Source organism: Meleagris gallopavo, chromosome 27 (genome assembly GCF_000146605.3).
Source record: "Meleagris gallopavo isolate NT-WF06-2002-E0010 breed Aviagen turkey brand Nicholas breeding stock chromosome 27, Turkey_5.1, whole genome shotgun sequence".
Taxonomy (NCBI): Eukaryota; Metazoa; Chordata; class Aves; order Galliformes; family Phasianidae; genus Meleagris; species Meleagris gallopavo.
The window spans coordinates 1,360,818-1,374,704 of record NC_015037.2 but is presented as its reverse complement, the minus strand read 5'-3'; the positions used below and the strand labels follow the sequence as shown (position 1 = coordinate 1,374,704).

General features: G+C 47.7%; 1 protein-coding gene across 3 annotated transcripts; it reads right to left on the bottom strand.

The window, feature by feature from the left end:
- Nucleotides 1-288: 288 nt before the first annotated feature.
- Nucleotides 289-12,631, bottom strand: POGZ (pogo transposable element derived with ZNF domain). Of its 3 annotated transcripts, none has more exons than XM_010724009.3 (17): nt 12,559-12,631; nt 11,669-11,844; nt 10,979-11,087; nt 10,100-10,393; nt 9,060-9,266; nt 8,379-8,488; nt 7,704-8,038; nt 7,018-7,172; nt 6,686-6,786; nt 6,092-6,238; nt 5,109-5,243; nt 4,605-4,774; nt 3,896-4,036; nt 3,335-3,394; nt 2,929-3,041; nt 2,193-2,217; nt 289-2,075 (listed from the first exon to the last, which is right to left on the bottom strand). In XM_010724009.3, the coding sequence occupies exons 1-17, from the start codon at nt 12,614-12,616 to the stop codon at nt 503-505; spliced, it is 3,909 nt and encodes a 1,302-aa protein (XP_010722311.1). In that variant the 5' UTR covers nt 12,617-12,631; the 3' UTR covers nt 289-502. The 3 variants fall into 3 exon arrangements, with proteins under 3 accessions (XP_010722311.1, XP_019478687.1, XP_010722312.1); XM_019623142.2 differs by having other exon boundaries at nt 5,109-5,240; XM_010724010.3 differs by having other exon boundaries at nt 10,214-10,393.
- Between the last annotated feature and the right edge of the window lie 1,256 nt (nt 12,632-13,887).

Here is a 13,887-nt window from a genome sequence, read left to right as displayed (position 1 = left end):
AAAAAAAAAAGCAAACCAAACCCAACTCGTAAGGGCCAATTGTAGAAGGTTCACACGCTAAAGCAATCGTTCATACCTAAATTCAGCACAGAAACCTAAAGCTCTGGGTCAAGTGTTAAAAAAAAAACAACCTGTGTTAAGACATCCAAAAGGTTTATATACTGGTTCGTCAGCTACATCTGTTCTCCTTTCTTTAGAAATGGTCACATTGACAATGTATAATTCAAAACATTTCTGCACAATAAAAACAGAAAACTATGATACAGTGAGGTAAAGAAAACGCAAAAATATTCACCCACAATATATTTTCAGAAAATACCAACACAGTGATTTTTCTTTAAAAAAGCACAAAACTTATAAATGAACAGCATAAATGGCTATTTATCTGAGTGATCGCCTACAAATTTCCTAAACCCACAAATCCACAGGGAAGTGTAATGGTCTCATCCAACATTTATTGAAAAAACAACCCTTTCCAGATCACCAACTCGCAGATCAGTGCTCAGATTTCCATCAGATCCAAATCGGCGTCTTCGAAGCCGTAAAACGATTCAGTCTCGCTCTCCCCCTCGAAGAGCTGATGGAGGATCTCGGGGTCGGCGCACTCCTCGCTCTGGGGCTGATCCTCGCCCTCCGCCGCCTCCTGCGGCTGCTGCTCCTCACCCAACTTCAGCTGCTCCTCCAGCGCTGCGATCAGCTCCTCCTGCATGTCGGCGTTGCGTGTGGCTGAGTTGGCCGTGCCGTCCGGCCCCGGCAGCACGCTGGCCACCAGGAAGGACTGCTGCACGAGTTCGGGAGAGTCACTGATGACCTCCAGCACCTCCGCCAGCCAACACAAAACCAGCTGGAGAAGGATGTCCGAATCGCACGTGGAGTCCGCCATCTCCTTGGCTTGCTCTTTCCACTTTTTATGCAAGAAATTTTTCACAGTCCTTTTTATACAAACATCCAGGGGTTGGATTTTGGAGCTGCAGCCAGCGGGTACGACAGCCGGGAGAGTGCTGGAAGTGCTCAGCAGGGACAGTACCTCCTCCGAGAGGTGCGTTCGGTGGCAATCCAGCACCAGCATGCCCTTGCTGTTCTGGCACTCGGTGTGCTTCTGCCACACTCGCGATGCCCACAGCTCCATGATTTCGTCGTCGCTGTAGCCGTTCTCCTTCGCTTCCAGTATGATGGATTCAGGCACGTTGGCGGGCTGCTGGACGTGACCTCTGTAGAAGACCAACGTGGGGAGAACGCTCCCGTCGGCAAGGATGGTGAGGACCACGTCGCACCAGGGCTCGCCAGTCCCCACCGTCTGCAGAGCATTCTCCTTCTTGTCGTCGCTGCTCAGCACCTCCACGTCGAGGAAGAGGGAGATCTCGTCGATGGCCGCGATCATGGAGAGGGGCAGGTCCTGCGTGTGGATCTGCCGCTGCACAAACTCGATGAAGCAGCCGGCGTTGTCCTCCACCTCTTTGGGGAGTGGGTGGGCCACCGCCCTCCGCGCGTGCATGCTGAGGTTGTGCCGCAGCATGAACCGCACGGCCCACTCGTAGGAGATCTTGAAGCCGCCCTCCAGGGAGCGGCCGAGCTTCGTGGCCTTCTGGAAGAGCGTCTCCTCGTTGACGGGGAGCTGCTGCTCCCGCTGGGTGAGCACCCACTCCGCCAGTTTCTCCTCGGCCTCCAAGCTCAGGTATTTGCCCTCCGACAGCGACGCCAAGTTCTCCTCTTGGAAAGCCTGGAACCTCCGGAGCCAACGCTTGATGCGCCGCTGCGGGTTCCGGAAGTGCTCGGCCGCCTGCTCGGTGCTGCAGCACAGCGCAAACAGAACCACTCGCAGCTTCTTCACCGACAGCTGCTCCTTTTTGCTTGCAGTTTCGGTCTCCTTCATTGGCTGCTCGTCTTCCTGAGCATCGATTTTTAAGCACTCTTCCTCCTGGCAAAGCAGGGGCCGGGTGTGGGCTGCCAGTGCCACTTCAGGCTCCAGGTCATCCTTCGTGGGTAACACAGACTTAGTTTTCACAGTAGCAGCTTTACTGGGGGAATAGGCAGGGCACGTGTTCTTCACGCTTCTGTCCTGGGGCTGGATGTGCCTTGAAGGGAGAGAACACAGTGCCTTCTTAAAACCAAGGAAATGAAATCGCAGGGGGAAAACAAGCAACCAACCTCCAGACTGCAACAGATGACAGGAGAGTTCACAAAGAGTTTACCTGGAATGTGATATCCAAGTAGGCCCTGCAGAAAAAGACAAAGACGGTTGTGGCTTTGCAAACAAGCAAGAAGTCGGTGCAAACACACAGTGCTCTCACAGAGATAAGGCTCAGGCATCCCCATCTGCTGCAAGAACCAGATGCTCATTCAACCCTCTCCCTTCCCCAAGAGGTCTTGCACCCACATCCAAACCAATGAGAACTGCCCGGCAGCAGCACCAAAACCCCACCAAAACCCAAATCCATCAGAAATAACACCAGGAATTTGGTTAGGAAAGCTCAACTTCGGCCAGATCGCTGCAGGCAATGACCTTCAGTTTTGCAAATTGCACTAATGGCAACAAATGGTTGGAACAGCAGCTCTGAGCCCCATTCAAAGCCCAACATCAGCAGCTGCTGCAGGCCTCTTGGTGTCACAAAGGTACAATGATGTCTCAGAGGAACAGAGCAGCTCGCTGAAGCCCTCTGCATTGTTCCTTCCTGGGAATATCTCCTGAGATCTAAGATGCACAGCTGAGCTCAGGCTGACAGCCTCACTGGAGGCTTAGCTCTCATCTCCATAACAATTGTGACACATTCAGCAACTACAGAAGATCCCCAAGCTGCATTTTACTGTTTCTGGGCAGTCAGTGAGTGCTCGGACAAACGGCGGTGTTTGAGCTGGGCTCCAGGAAATCACAGATTTATGTCTTTCATTAATTATTTCATCTTTTCTGCTCCTTTTTCAAACTCCTACCTCGGAAAATAATGTTGCTGAACTCGTGTGATGGGTTGAAGACCAAATGCTTGGCCATCACATCACCCTCCGACGACGCAAAGAGGCAGGAGGAGCAGCACAGCTTCACACCACTGTACAACAAGAAGAAAGTGAGCTCTGTATCAGCGTTAGCTATTAGAAGAGGTGCATGCCCACATCAGGGAAAAAACATCACCCTTGAGCGCTGCAGTGTCCCCTCCCTAAGGCACTGACATCCCTCTGGAAGGCAGCAGTGCTAGCCTTCATTTGATCTATGTTGCTGCATTGCAAATATTAAGCAGTGCTTCTTAAGAAGCAGATGTGAAAGTAAAGAACACAACAGATTGGAAATGAATGCACACCAGATCCCTGGGTGATTAAAGTGAGATGACAAGTCTTCCCTTACCAGGCAGTGTAGTTCTTGAACAAAGCCAAGTATTTGGGACTCTTCCGGGGAACGTGGTTGCTGTGTGACAAAAGGGTTAATGAAATGTCAGAATTGTTCCAGATATCTGAAGGGTTATAAAGCCATACGAAATATGTTTACAAAGACAGCCCCAGCCCTGGCTTCAATCATCCTATTTTGTCTTGTATTTAAAGAAACAAAAATCCGGGTCTGGGGTCCAACAAAGGTCCTGTACAGGCTTATAAAACCATGGCAAAACTTCTTTTCATTTACTTTTTAATGGTATTTTTAATGTGAATATGAGACTTCAGCAAGAAATCCTAGAAGCATGGAACAATGAGCTTGCGGTACGCATGCTGTTAGCCACAGCACTGCGTGGGGAATGCATCCTTCAGCTCTGACACTCAATTTTCCCATCTTATCCCAAAGCCATCGCCCACATCTGTGCAGACAGAGAACGCACACCTTACAGACCAGGCACTGGAGTGGAATTTCGTGGAACCCCTTTTGTGGGATGCCACAACACTCAGCCAGGAGGGGTTTCTGTGCCATCACACCTACTTGATCATGTGGTTGGCGTAGGCTCGGGAGCAGCACGTGCTGTAGCGGCACAGCGAGCAGTGGACGTAGGTGGGGAAGTGGTTCGGGAAGTCGGGGATCTCAAAGCTACACTCCAGGCAGGTCTGCCTGCCCAGGACGCTCCTGAGAAGAGAGGGATGTGGCCATCAGTGGAGAAAGGCATCTGCAGCTACAACCACCATCAGGACACGCACTTAAGGACACACATCAGCTTCCTGAAGTTAAACTGGTCTCATCCTGCACCAAAGCTTCTCAGGGTGCTTCAGTGCCAGGTTCAATGCCTCCCACATCATAATGGAGTGGTTAATAAATGAAAACAAATGAAGACAAAGCGGCATGGCACAGGGTGGGCAGAAAGCCCTTATGGTGATGGAATCTCATTGTTTCTGTCAAATTGCCCACCTAATTAATCATCACAGAATGGCTTAGATTGGAGGAGCCCTCAAAGATCATCAGTTCCAACAACCCCCTGCCATGTGCAACCCCCTGCCACAGGGAATTCCGCATTTCAGTTTCATCTGAAGAGCTTTCATACCATGTTTTAATGTTATTTTGTGGGAAGCTAGATTCTCCTGGCAAAACATTTCCTTGGCAACCAGTGAGACACAGACCAGCCATCGCTGCAGCATAACAAGAGCCACTACACTGCCCTGAAAATCTTTGTAATTTGAAATTGAGCAACGAGTCTGACATTTTTTTGACGGCTCTCTTCTGGACGCTCCTCTGGACGGGCGGATACAGGAAGATGGGCTGAGGGTCAGCAGAGGAGAGCGGTGCAGTGTCCTGCCCAGCACTCTGCCCCATGTCGTTCGAAGAGATCGGCACCGTCCGGGGCTGACCTCGGGATGCTCTGATTGTCACCTGCACAGAACAGAGCACTCTTACAACACAAGGGCAGAAGCGAGCTATCCCAGTTCAGACTCCTCTTAGAGTAGTTTGGGGCTCTTAAGGGTATCAACAGGGGCTCTACAACACAACTTGTTCCACCCAGAGCAGGACACAAGGCTTGAGTCTCTGTTTGCACCGAACAGAAGGCATCCAGTCAACAAGTTCAGGCACCTCCAATTGTAGATGCCTTGGCTGGGCCAGCAAACGTACTGGATGCAGATGAGGAAAAAACATCTCTTCTGCCCACACCCATAAAAATACTACGGACGTCTCCCAGGGAACCAGGATCGACACTGGGGTTTCTTACCTTGGTTCCAGGCTTCAATCCTTCCAACTGTTTGGGCTTTCGGAACGTTTTGTGATGCTGCAGCTTGTGTTCAATTTTATCCTTGGCAAACAGGAATTGGAGTCTGCACTTGTTGCAATGATAAACACTCTTCTTCTAAAGCAAATGCAAACAAAACACATTCCGTGTCAGAGAAACAGGACCCACAGCACAGCAGGTTGTTTTGATTTTTAAAAAAAGGAGAAAAGTAGCACTACTCCCTCCTGTAACCAAAGCTAGTCCCAATTTTTTAGAGCCTGAAAGGGCTACTGGCACAGCATTCCCTTCCCATTGACCCCATCTCACTATTTTTGCATATTTTTATTAAAAAAGCAGTACTTGACTTAGGGGGAAACATTCCTTCCAAGCTTGCCTTGCCTTTGCCTCTTCCAGAAACCAATGGAGGGCTTTGGGGCAAATAAATGCAGGCACTTGGTAAGTAGGCCACACTTCTGTATTCTGCAAGCACGCTCCAGCTACACCCACATCAAATATGTTGTCAATACATGGAAACAGAATGCTCAGCTACCAGGCTGATTTGCATTTGCATGTGTACAGCATTATTTATTTATTACCTGAAGGAAAAAAAAAAGTTAAACCCCCAATGAACACAGAGCTGTTGGTTAACCACCACACGAAGCACACGCACAGCCCAGCAAAAACATATTTCTTTCTGCTCTGTAGCAACAATCTGTGCTGCTCCTAAAGAAGCAGTGCCTCTCCTCTGCAGCACAACCCTTGTGAAACATCCGGAATGACAGCGTGCAAATTGCATTTGTTACAGAGTGAATACAGCTTCTACCAAAACCCCTCTTTCAAACAGGTTCTCTCTCCTCTCTTCTCTTTTCTCCTTTCCTCTCCTCTTTCCTCCTCTCTCCTCTCCTCTTTTACTTAAACCCCCAACCCAACACCTCCTCGCACGCTCGTTATGGATCTCTGCAGACAGACAAGGACAGACACAGTACCTGGTGCCTCATGAAGTGCTGCTGGAAGGCGTTGCCGTTCTTGAAGACCTTCAGGCAGTAGGGGCAGAGCAGGTGCCGCGTGTCCTCGTGGATCATTCGGAAGTGGCTGTCCACCTCCGAGTACAGCGACGAGCGGTACTGACACACCTACAGGGTGAGCAGAAACAGTGCTGAAATAACCTCAGAATCCAGCTCACCTCCACCACTGCACCATGCAGATCCCCCAAAGACAATCAGTGGGGTTTTGGAACCAGGTTCTAAAGAACTTGCTCATTCCGTTAGCGAGGCACTGAACTGGGCAGAGCAGTCAGAGCAGCTTGGGGAAACAGACTGAAACCTCTCACAAAAGAAAGGAGTCACAATTTCAAACTCCAGATCCACGAGAAAAAGGAAGAGACAGTCAATGCAACACAGCTGGAATATATTAAAAATCGTTTTTTCAGGGTCTTTCTTTTTGGAGGGACAGCATTGGGCCCCTGGGTGGAGATGTTACATTCAGAATCCAGCACAAACCTCCCAACAACAAAAGGTGTCACATAACCCCATCTCCACCAGAATGACCCCTCCTCTTTATGGCACGATGGCTTTTAGTACCTGGCAAACATAGGGCATTTCCCCCGGCTTGTGCGTGTCTTTCATGTGCTGCAGGAACATTGGTTCGCTCTCAAACGCCCATTCACAAATCTTGCACTTTGCTGCAAAAGAAAAAAGAAAAGAAAAAGCAGCTAACAGCTGGAGGTCAACAAAGACAACAAGGTAAAACACACCACCATGTTACACCAAGTTCCTCTGAACAAGAGTTCCTTAAAAAAATTATTGCTACTCTTTTTTTTTTTTTTATTAAGGTACTAATCTTAACAGGTTGGCTATTAACCTAAGACAAAAACCCTCTCAAACCCAGAACTACAGCAGCAAAACCAGCTTACTTGTTGACTCATAGGGACTGTGGACGTTCTCTAAGTGGCACTGGAGCTGAAACGGAGTGGAGAACTGCCTGTAGCAGTGCTGGCAGATGGTGTGCACGTCCACCTCTCCGTTCTGCTGGTCCAGTTCCACGTGGTGCTTCATGTGGTTCATAAATCTTATGAACAGAAAGGGTGTGAGCAGAAATCCACACATTTTGCACCTGTAGTCCTGGCAGCACTAGGAATGCTACACCAGGAGTTTTTTTAACCCATTTTATCATTACTTTTAAGGGCCCAAAAGATTGAATGATAAAACCAAAGTAACTTTGACTCAAAAGAGCACTGAGGTGGTCCCTTCTCGCTCTTCCCAACACCAGCACACAAAATCCCCTATCCAGCAACCCCCTGTTCTGTAACTCCAGAAGTTACAGAGGAGATGTAGTACAGCGCTTTGGAGCACTTCTGACCCCAGCCGCTATTCTTCTCTTCCATTCTTCTCCTCCAGTTTTCCGTTCTTCTTATCCATTCTATCTTTCCCTGACCCAATGTGTGATGACAGACAAATGGCCTCACTTTTCTCCTTCAGCTCTAAGCACACCCACACAACGGGACACCTGGGAGACCGCTGCTCCCACCTCATTTTCACTCCTGCAGATCTGAGGCACCCAGAACACCGCAGCCTTCTTGTGGCACGTTGCATCCCTTACCGTATGTTGTTCTTTAGCCTCTTGGTGCAGTGCGGACACCGGAACGAAGTCGGAACCTTGGGGAAGTTCAGCAGCTGGCTCACTTTGCCACCATCTCTGCCATAGTAGAAGTCATCCACCAACATGATGAGCTTACTTTGGGACGAGTCAACCACGCCTTCACTTGGCTCTGGAGCTTTAGCAGGTGGGGACAGTGCAGGGATAGGAGTAGAAGAGGGTGGGGAAGCAACAGCTGTGGTTTTTTCTGGAGATGGAGGCTTCGCAGATTGGATATTTGGTTCAGAATCGAGAGATTTTCTTTTCTTGAGGAATTCGACCATTTCAGGGCAGCAATACTAAAAGACAAAAAAAAGAAAATAAAAGCCACACATTCAGAAATGTCCAGGAAGAACTACTGATGCTATTAAGGGCAAACAGGCAAAGGCTAAGCAGGACTAAAAGGAGGCAGGTACACTTCAGGAAACTCCGAAGGAAAAAAATAATGCAGATTTAACATGCAGATCTCTGCTTACTGTCAGTAGGATTGAAAAACAATCCTGGCACCAGCAGGACATCCAACTGAGGTCCTGACATCCTGAGGGATGGACTTCTACAAAGGGTCTCCTTTGCTATTTTCTTCCCTTTCACACAACCCCTGATCCAGGGAGAACTGTTCATCCCAGAGTGGTTACTTACACACATATGTCCTCTTAAAGCTTCGGTGACTCGGAACTGAGCATCGCACCGTGGGCAGACCTTCCTGCCACCATCTTGCAAATCAAAGGTGGGAATTGGAGATGAACTGACTGTAACAGGAGGGAGAAAAACACCACAACACAAAACAAAAAGAAAGTCATTACATGTCTCAGGTCCAGGATGCAAACTCCCCACAATCTGTATGCTGAAACACACCCTCATATCTTTAATATAGAGTATCTCAACATTACACTAATTAAAAATAAAAGGCTCAACTCATCTTTCCTTCTTCGGCCATTTCATTGGTTCCCTATACTTCAGTTTAAAACCCTGTTCCTCTCCATCACCTTCACCCCTAGCTGTACACAGAAACTCAGTACAGATGACACAAAACATCCCTTAAAAGAACTACAGGACTCTGAGGCTCCTTAAGGAGGTGATGGAACAGAAGCCAGGATTTGATTCTTTCCCCTCCTCAAGCAGAGTACTATGGGGGTGTGTGTTTCCAAGATGCACATCAATAATTTTGAGTGCAAAATAATGTATGCAAGCAGTATCCACAAACAAAATACAGCCACTGGATAAAAAGTAACGTACAGATGACAAAGATTTAGGAATTAATGGGAAAGCTTTTCAAGTGCCCATGCAAACGATGAGATCTCAGTAGTTTCATCAGCACACCTTTCAATGATGACGATGATGATGATGACTCCGAGACACTGGATCTCTGGGAGCCATGCACAGGGCTGCTGTTGGACACCACCATCGGGCCCGGGCTCTGCCCCAACGAGGGAACAGTGTTCAGGGTGTTCACCAGCTTGGCAACCTCGTTGCTGTTCTCACCAGTCACTCCGGGTCTCTTTACAGTCACAAAGCTCGCGATGCTCACTGTCAAAGGGAGGATAACAGAGGAGCATTAGAAAGAATTGGTAAGAGCTGATGCACTGGGTGAAGCCTGCCCCCACTTGCATGCCTCGTGTCTTGCTCTTCTACCTTTCATCTTCTACCAGCCATCAATTCTGCCCAGCAAAGCAAAGGGGAAAGACTGGGCAAGTAAATTTCCCTTCCAGATCACACTCTAAGACATGAGCCGTTCCCTACAGTGGACTAAACAAGATACTGATGGTCACAAAAACCACCTGTATCTCTTTTCTACACGTAGCTGTAGGTAATTAATCACAGAATCACAGAATTGTACGGGTTGGAAGGGATCTCTAGAGATCATCGAGACCAACCCCCCTGCCAAAGCAGGTAATTAAGGCCACTTAAAGGTAAAAACAAAGCGATGACTTGCTGCATGAAGAAATATATAGTTTTTTAAGTTGTCTGCCGCTATTTTTGAGCGATCATATCACTCACGAACTCAGCATTAATAAAAAAAAAAAGCCCTGTGCCTAGTTTCTGTTCGTTATCCGCTCATTATCTTTCAAAATCACAAGTGATTAACAAACAGTAATTTTCACTTTTGGGGACTTGTAACTGATGGCCTCAGAAGATCCTACAAAACATGAATTCTAAGGGATTCCCAAAGCAAACCGGGCACTACGACACGATGCTCGTTGTCTTCCAGGCTGGTAAGGAGATGAAGCATGAGTCAGTGCCCAAAGCAAAAATAGAACCCAGGAGCTCTGACTCAACTTCTGCGTTTCAGCTCTAAGCCGTATGTTTGAAAAGCAAATTACAGACAGCGTTACGAGTCCCCTTGCTTCTCCAAGTCTTACCTAATTTGGGGTTAGTAGCTTGACTGGACTGCCCTGGCTGCTGCACAGTTAACTGTCCCAGAGGTGTTGGCTGCGTTGCAGTAGGAGTTGTGGAGGTGCTGGGAGTGGACTTACTTTGCTGTTGCGACTGGGACTGCGGCACTGTGCTCCTGATGGTGAGCGTGGCCGGAATGACCGTAGTGAAAGTGTTGGTGGTGGGTCGGACCGGCATGGTCGTACCTGGTCTCACCTGGGCCACCTGGGAGAACACCTGAGGAACGCCAACTGCTGGTTTGACAAACTGCGTACCTGGGGCTTCAAACAGAAACGAATAAAGGGAGGTCAAATAAATGAATTCCGTCCCTTGCCCAGAGTGAGATCTGTTTTCTAACACTGCCAAGCTCCCAAAATTCCCACTCATTTCAGTGAAAGTTTTACAAGTTCAGCACCTAAATTTTCTTTCCCAAACAGCCTGAAATTGAACACGAATCAGAGAACATAGAATCATTATGGCTGGAAAAGACCTCCGAGACCAACAAGTCCATCCCCAACCCATCTCCACTAAACCACGTCCCCACACGCCACATCTCTCAAGACTCCGCGTGTGATTTTGAAAGAAGTTATGGAGTTCCGCAAGGCAGACATTCCTTCCACTTGGAAAACCCCTATCTACCAAGTGGTTTATTATTATTGCCAAAGGGTCCACTCTCAGCTGGACACAACTGGCAGAATTGGAACCACTAATGCACACATTTCATCAACTACAGAACTGGAAAATCCCCTTCTCTAGAGCTCCAAGGTTTGTATTTCAGCTGCATATTTCAAATACGTAGTATTTGTCCTTGGTACTCAGTATAGAAAGATGACAGAAGCATGGCTTGGATTTGTTTCAGTCCTTACCTGGGACGAGGGTGATGGGTCTGACTGTCTGACCCTGCTGTACATTCAGAACGATTCCCACTTGATTCATGGTGTTTTGCACAGGCCGCACGTTCCGCACAGGAAATCCCTGCATTCAAACAGTAATCACTGACATACCAAAAACACACCAAGCACATTCAATTTGAGGTTTCTACCCTACAAAAACAACCAAACAAAAATAATCAAAACCACAAACGAAATAAACAAAAAAAAAACCACCAATCTGAAGAGCAGCCCCCAGCGCTATCATCTATGGGATCAACTGAATCAAGGCCATGCTGTTTGCAGGCAGCACCTTACCCAACAGCAGGGCCACTTCCTACTGATTTACAGCCTCTACTCTGACTTCTCCTTCCCTAAGCACCTACTGAAGTCTTCTCCCAGCTCTTAAACAATTTGAAATGCTGTACTTGCAGCAGTAGTTTTTTCCTGAGATAGGTAAATTCTCTGCTTTGTTGAATCACAGAATCATTTGACTTGGAAGAGACCCTTAAAGGACATCTTGTCCAACTCCTCTGCAATGAACAGGGCACCCACAGCTCCATCAGACACTCAGAGCCTGATACAGCCCAACTTTGAATGTCCTTGTTGGCTGAAATCTGTAAGGATGAGCACATCAGACCCTCCTTCCCAGCCTGCACGTAGGAGTGGGGCTGTGAGGGCACCCACCTGGGTGGTGATGAAGATGGGCTGGCTGGTCACCGGAGAGTTCGTGACGTGGTTGGCATTCTGCATGATCTGCACAGGTCTTAACACTGGCTGGGTCACCATGGTGCCCAGACCCGAGGTTGGGTTCTGGGTGAGGATCAGGGGCTGCCCGCCTTGCTGAACAAGAGGGTTGCCGGCTGGAAGAAAAACAGAGATAGAGCAAAAGTTGTATTTGTCAGTGAAAAAAGCTTCTGCAGAACTGGAATGACTTTTTCAGAGCACACTTTAAAAGTAAACTTGTGAAACTATCAGACCCTTCTATCTATTGCTTTAAAACTTCCATCTGAGCTGCCTAAGAACAAGGTGATCAAAACTCTTTGCTCCGAGCAACCTCAGAGATTGATTATCCTGGCTCTTGCATGCCCTTTGAACACAACCACAGCAGCTAAAGAAAATATTTTTTTTTAGTCTCATTAACTATTAAGCACAAATTCACCTGCTGGCAGATACTGGGAAAATTTATGCTCAACCACTCACTCCAGCCCCTGGTGCAACGCTGTGCAAGTTTGTGAAGAGCATTGCCAATCACAGGCAGCTCGGTGCCAATTAACCAGAACCAGAAGGACACATGAGTTCTGAACCACCTAAAGCCATGTCCAACATCCTCTGACTTGAAGAGGACTACAGCAGTGAATTTTCATGAAGCACCAGACATGCTTCAACACAAGAATTACAGAACATGTGAAAACATCTGGCTCCCACGGAAATCATAATATGCGGGCTGTCGTAAGAACATCTCAGAATGGTTTAAGTGCTTTTTCTCTTAATTTGAGTGACGTGCTCTGATTGAAACTCAACTCTAAACATCCCATGTTCACCACTAGAGCTACCCGACACTCCCCATTACCTACAGCCAAAAAGCATCCCACAGCTCTCTGAACTGCCAGCTGTTTGGGTCAAGCTTCCCATGATGGAGATCTGCCTCAATTATTTTCCATGATGAGCTGCAACCATAGAACCATAGAATGTCTTGAGTTGGAAGGGCCCTCCAAGATCACAGAGTAAAAAACAAACCATGCTTCTTTTGACACCATTCTGCCTCAGAACATTATCCTTACAAGTCCCAGAACCTCTACACGTTTGCCCACAGGACTTTGTGGCCCATGATCACCCTAAGAAAATCCATGGAGTTGGGTCCCTGTTTCCAGCAGCTCATTATTGTTGGCCGCATCCTCCAGCCAAGATCCCATTTGTTCCACAGGCTCTCACTTGCCAACCAGAACAATATTTGCACAGAATGAGGAAATCCAAAGCCTGGAATGTGGCCCAGTTACTTCTGGGGGCACCAAATGTGGCACCAAAGCAACAGTTGGGAGGATCTCTCGTCTACTGGCAGTGCTCACTGACAACTCAGCACTGGGGAAGTGATGAAAAGGAAGGGAAGAGTAGATGAAGAAGGACAGGTGCCAGGGAAAGGAGGCAAAATGGTCTACAGACACCAAAGCACCTGTCCAGAAAACCAAAGAACCACACAATCATAGAATACCCCAAGCTGGAAGACCACTGAGGCCAACTCCTGGCTCCACAAAGCACTACCCAAAAATCAGAGCTCACACACAGCAAGAGATCTGCATAGATAAAACACCACACATTTTCTAAATATCATGTGGGTGGGATAATAATGATAATAATAATAATAATAATAATTCAGGCATGATTATTTTGAATAACCCAGAAAATGAACACAATACTTAATAGGACTTCAGCTCCTTCTCCCTTTGCACAATTCTACCTCTTGGCACAAAGCTCTTTCATGTATTCTTATTTACCCAACTCAAACCATAGCGAGAAACGTCAAAGGGATTCTTATAGAGGAATAATAACGTGTCTAGGTTTTAAAAGTGTATGATTTATTATTTTTTAAAGACCATTACTACTGTAACTCATGTCTTGAGGGCAAAGGGCTTCCAAACTGGAAGGAGAAAACCACACAGGAATCTTCCCACTGTGGATTTCATAGAATCAGAGCATAGATGGGTTGTGAAGGACCTTAAAGATCATAGAACCAAGGGATCACAGCACAGTCTGGGCTGGAAGGGACCCTAAGGATCACAGAACAAAGAACAACAGTATGGTTGGAACAGAAGGCTCCTCACACCCCCAGCCCCATCCCTGCCATGGTCTGGCTGCCCCCCCCACCTGCTCAGCTGCCCAGGACCCCATCCATGGCTTTGGGCACC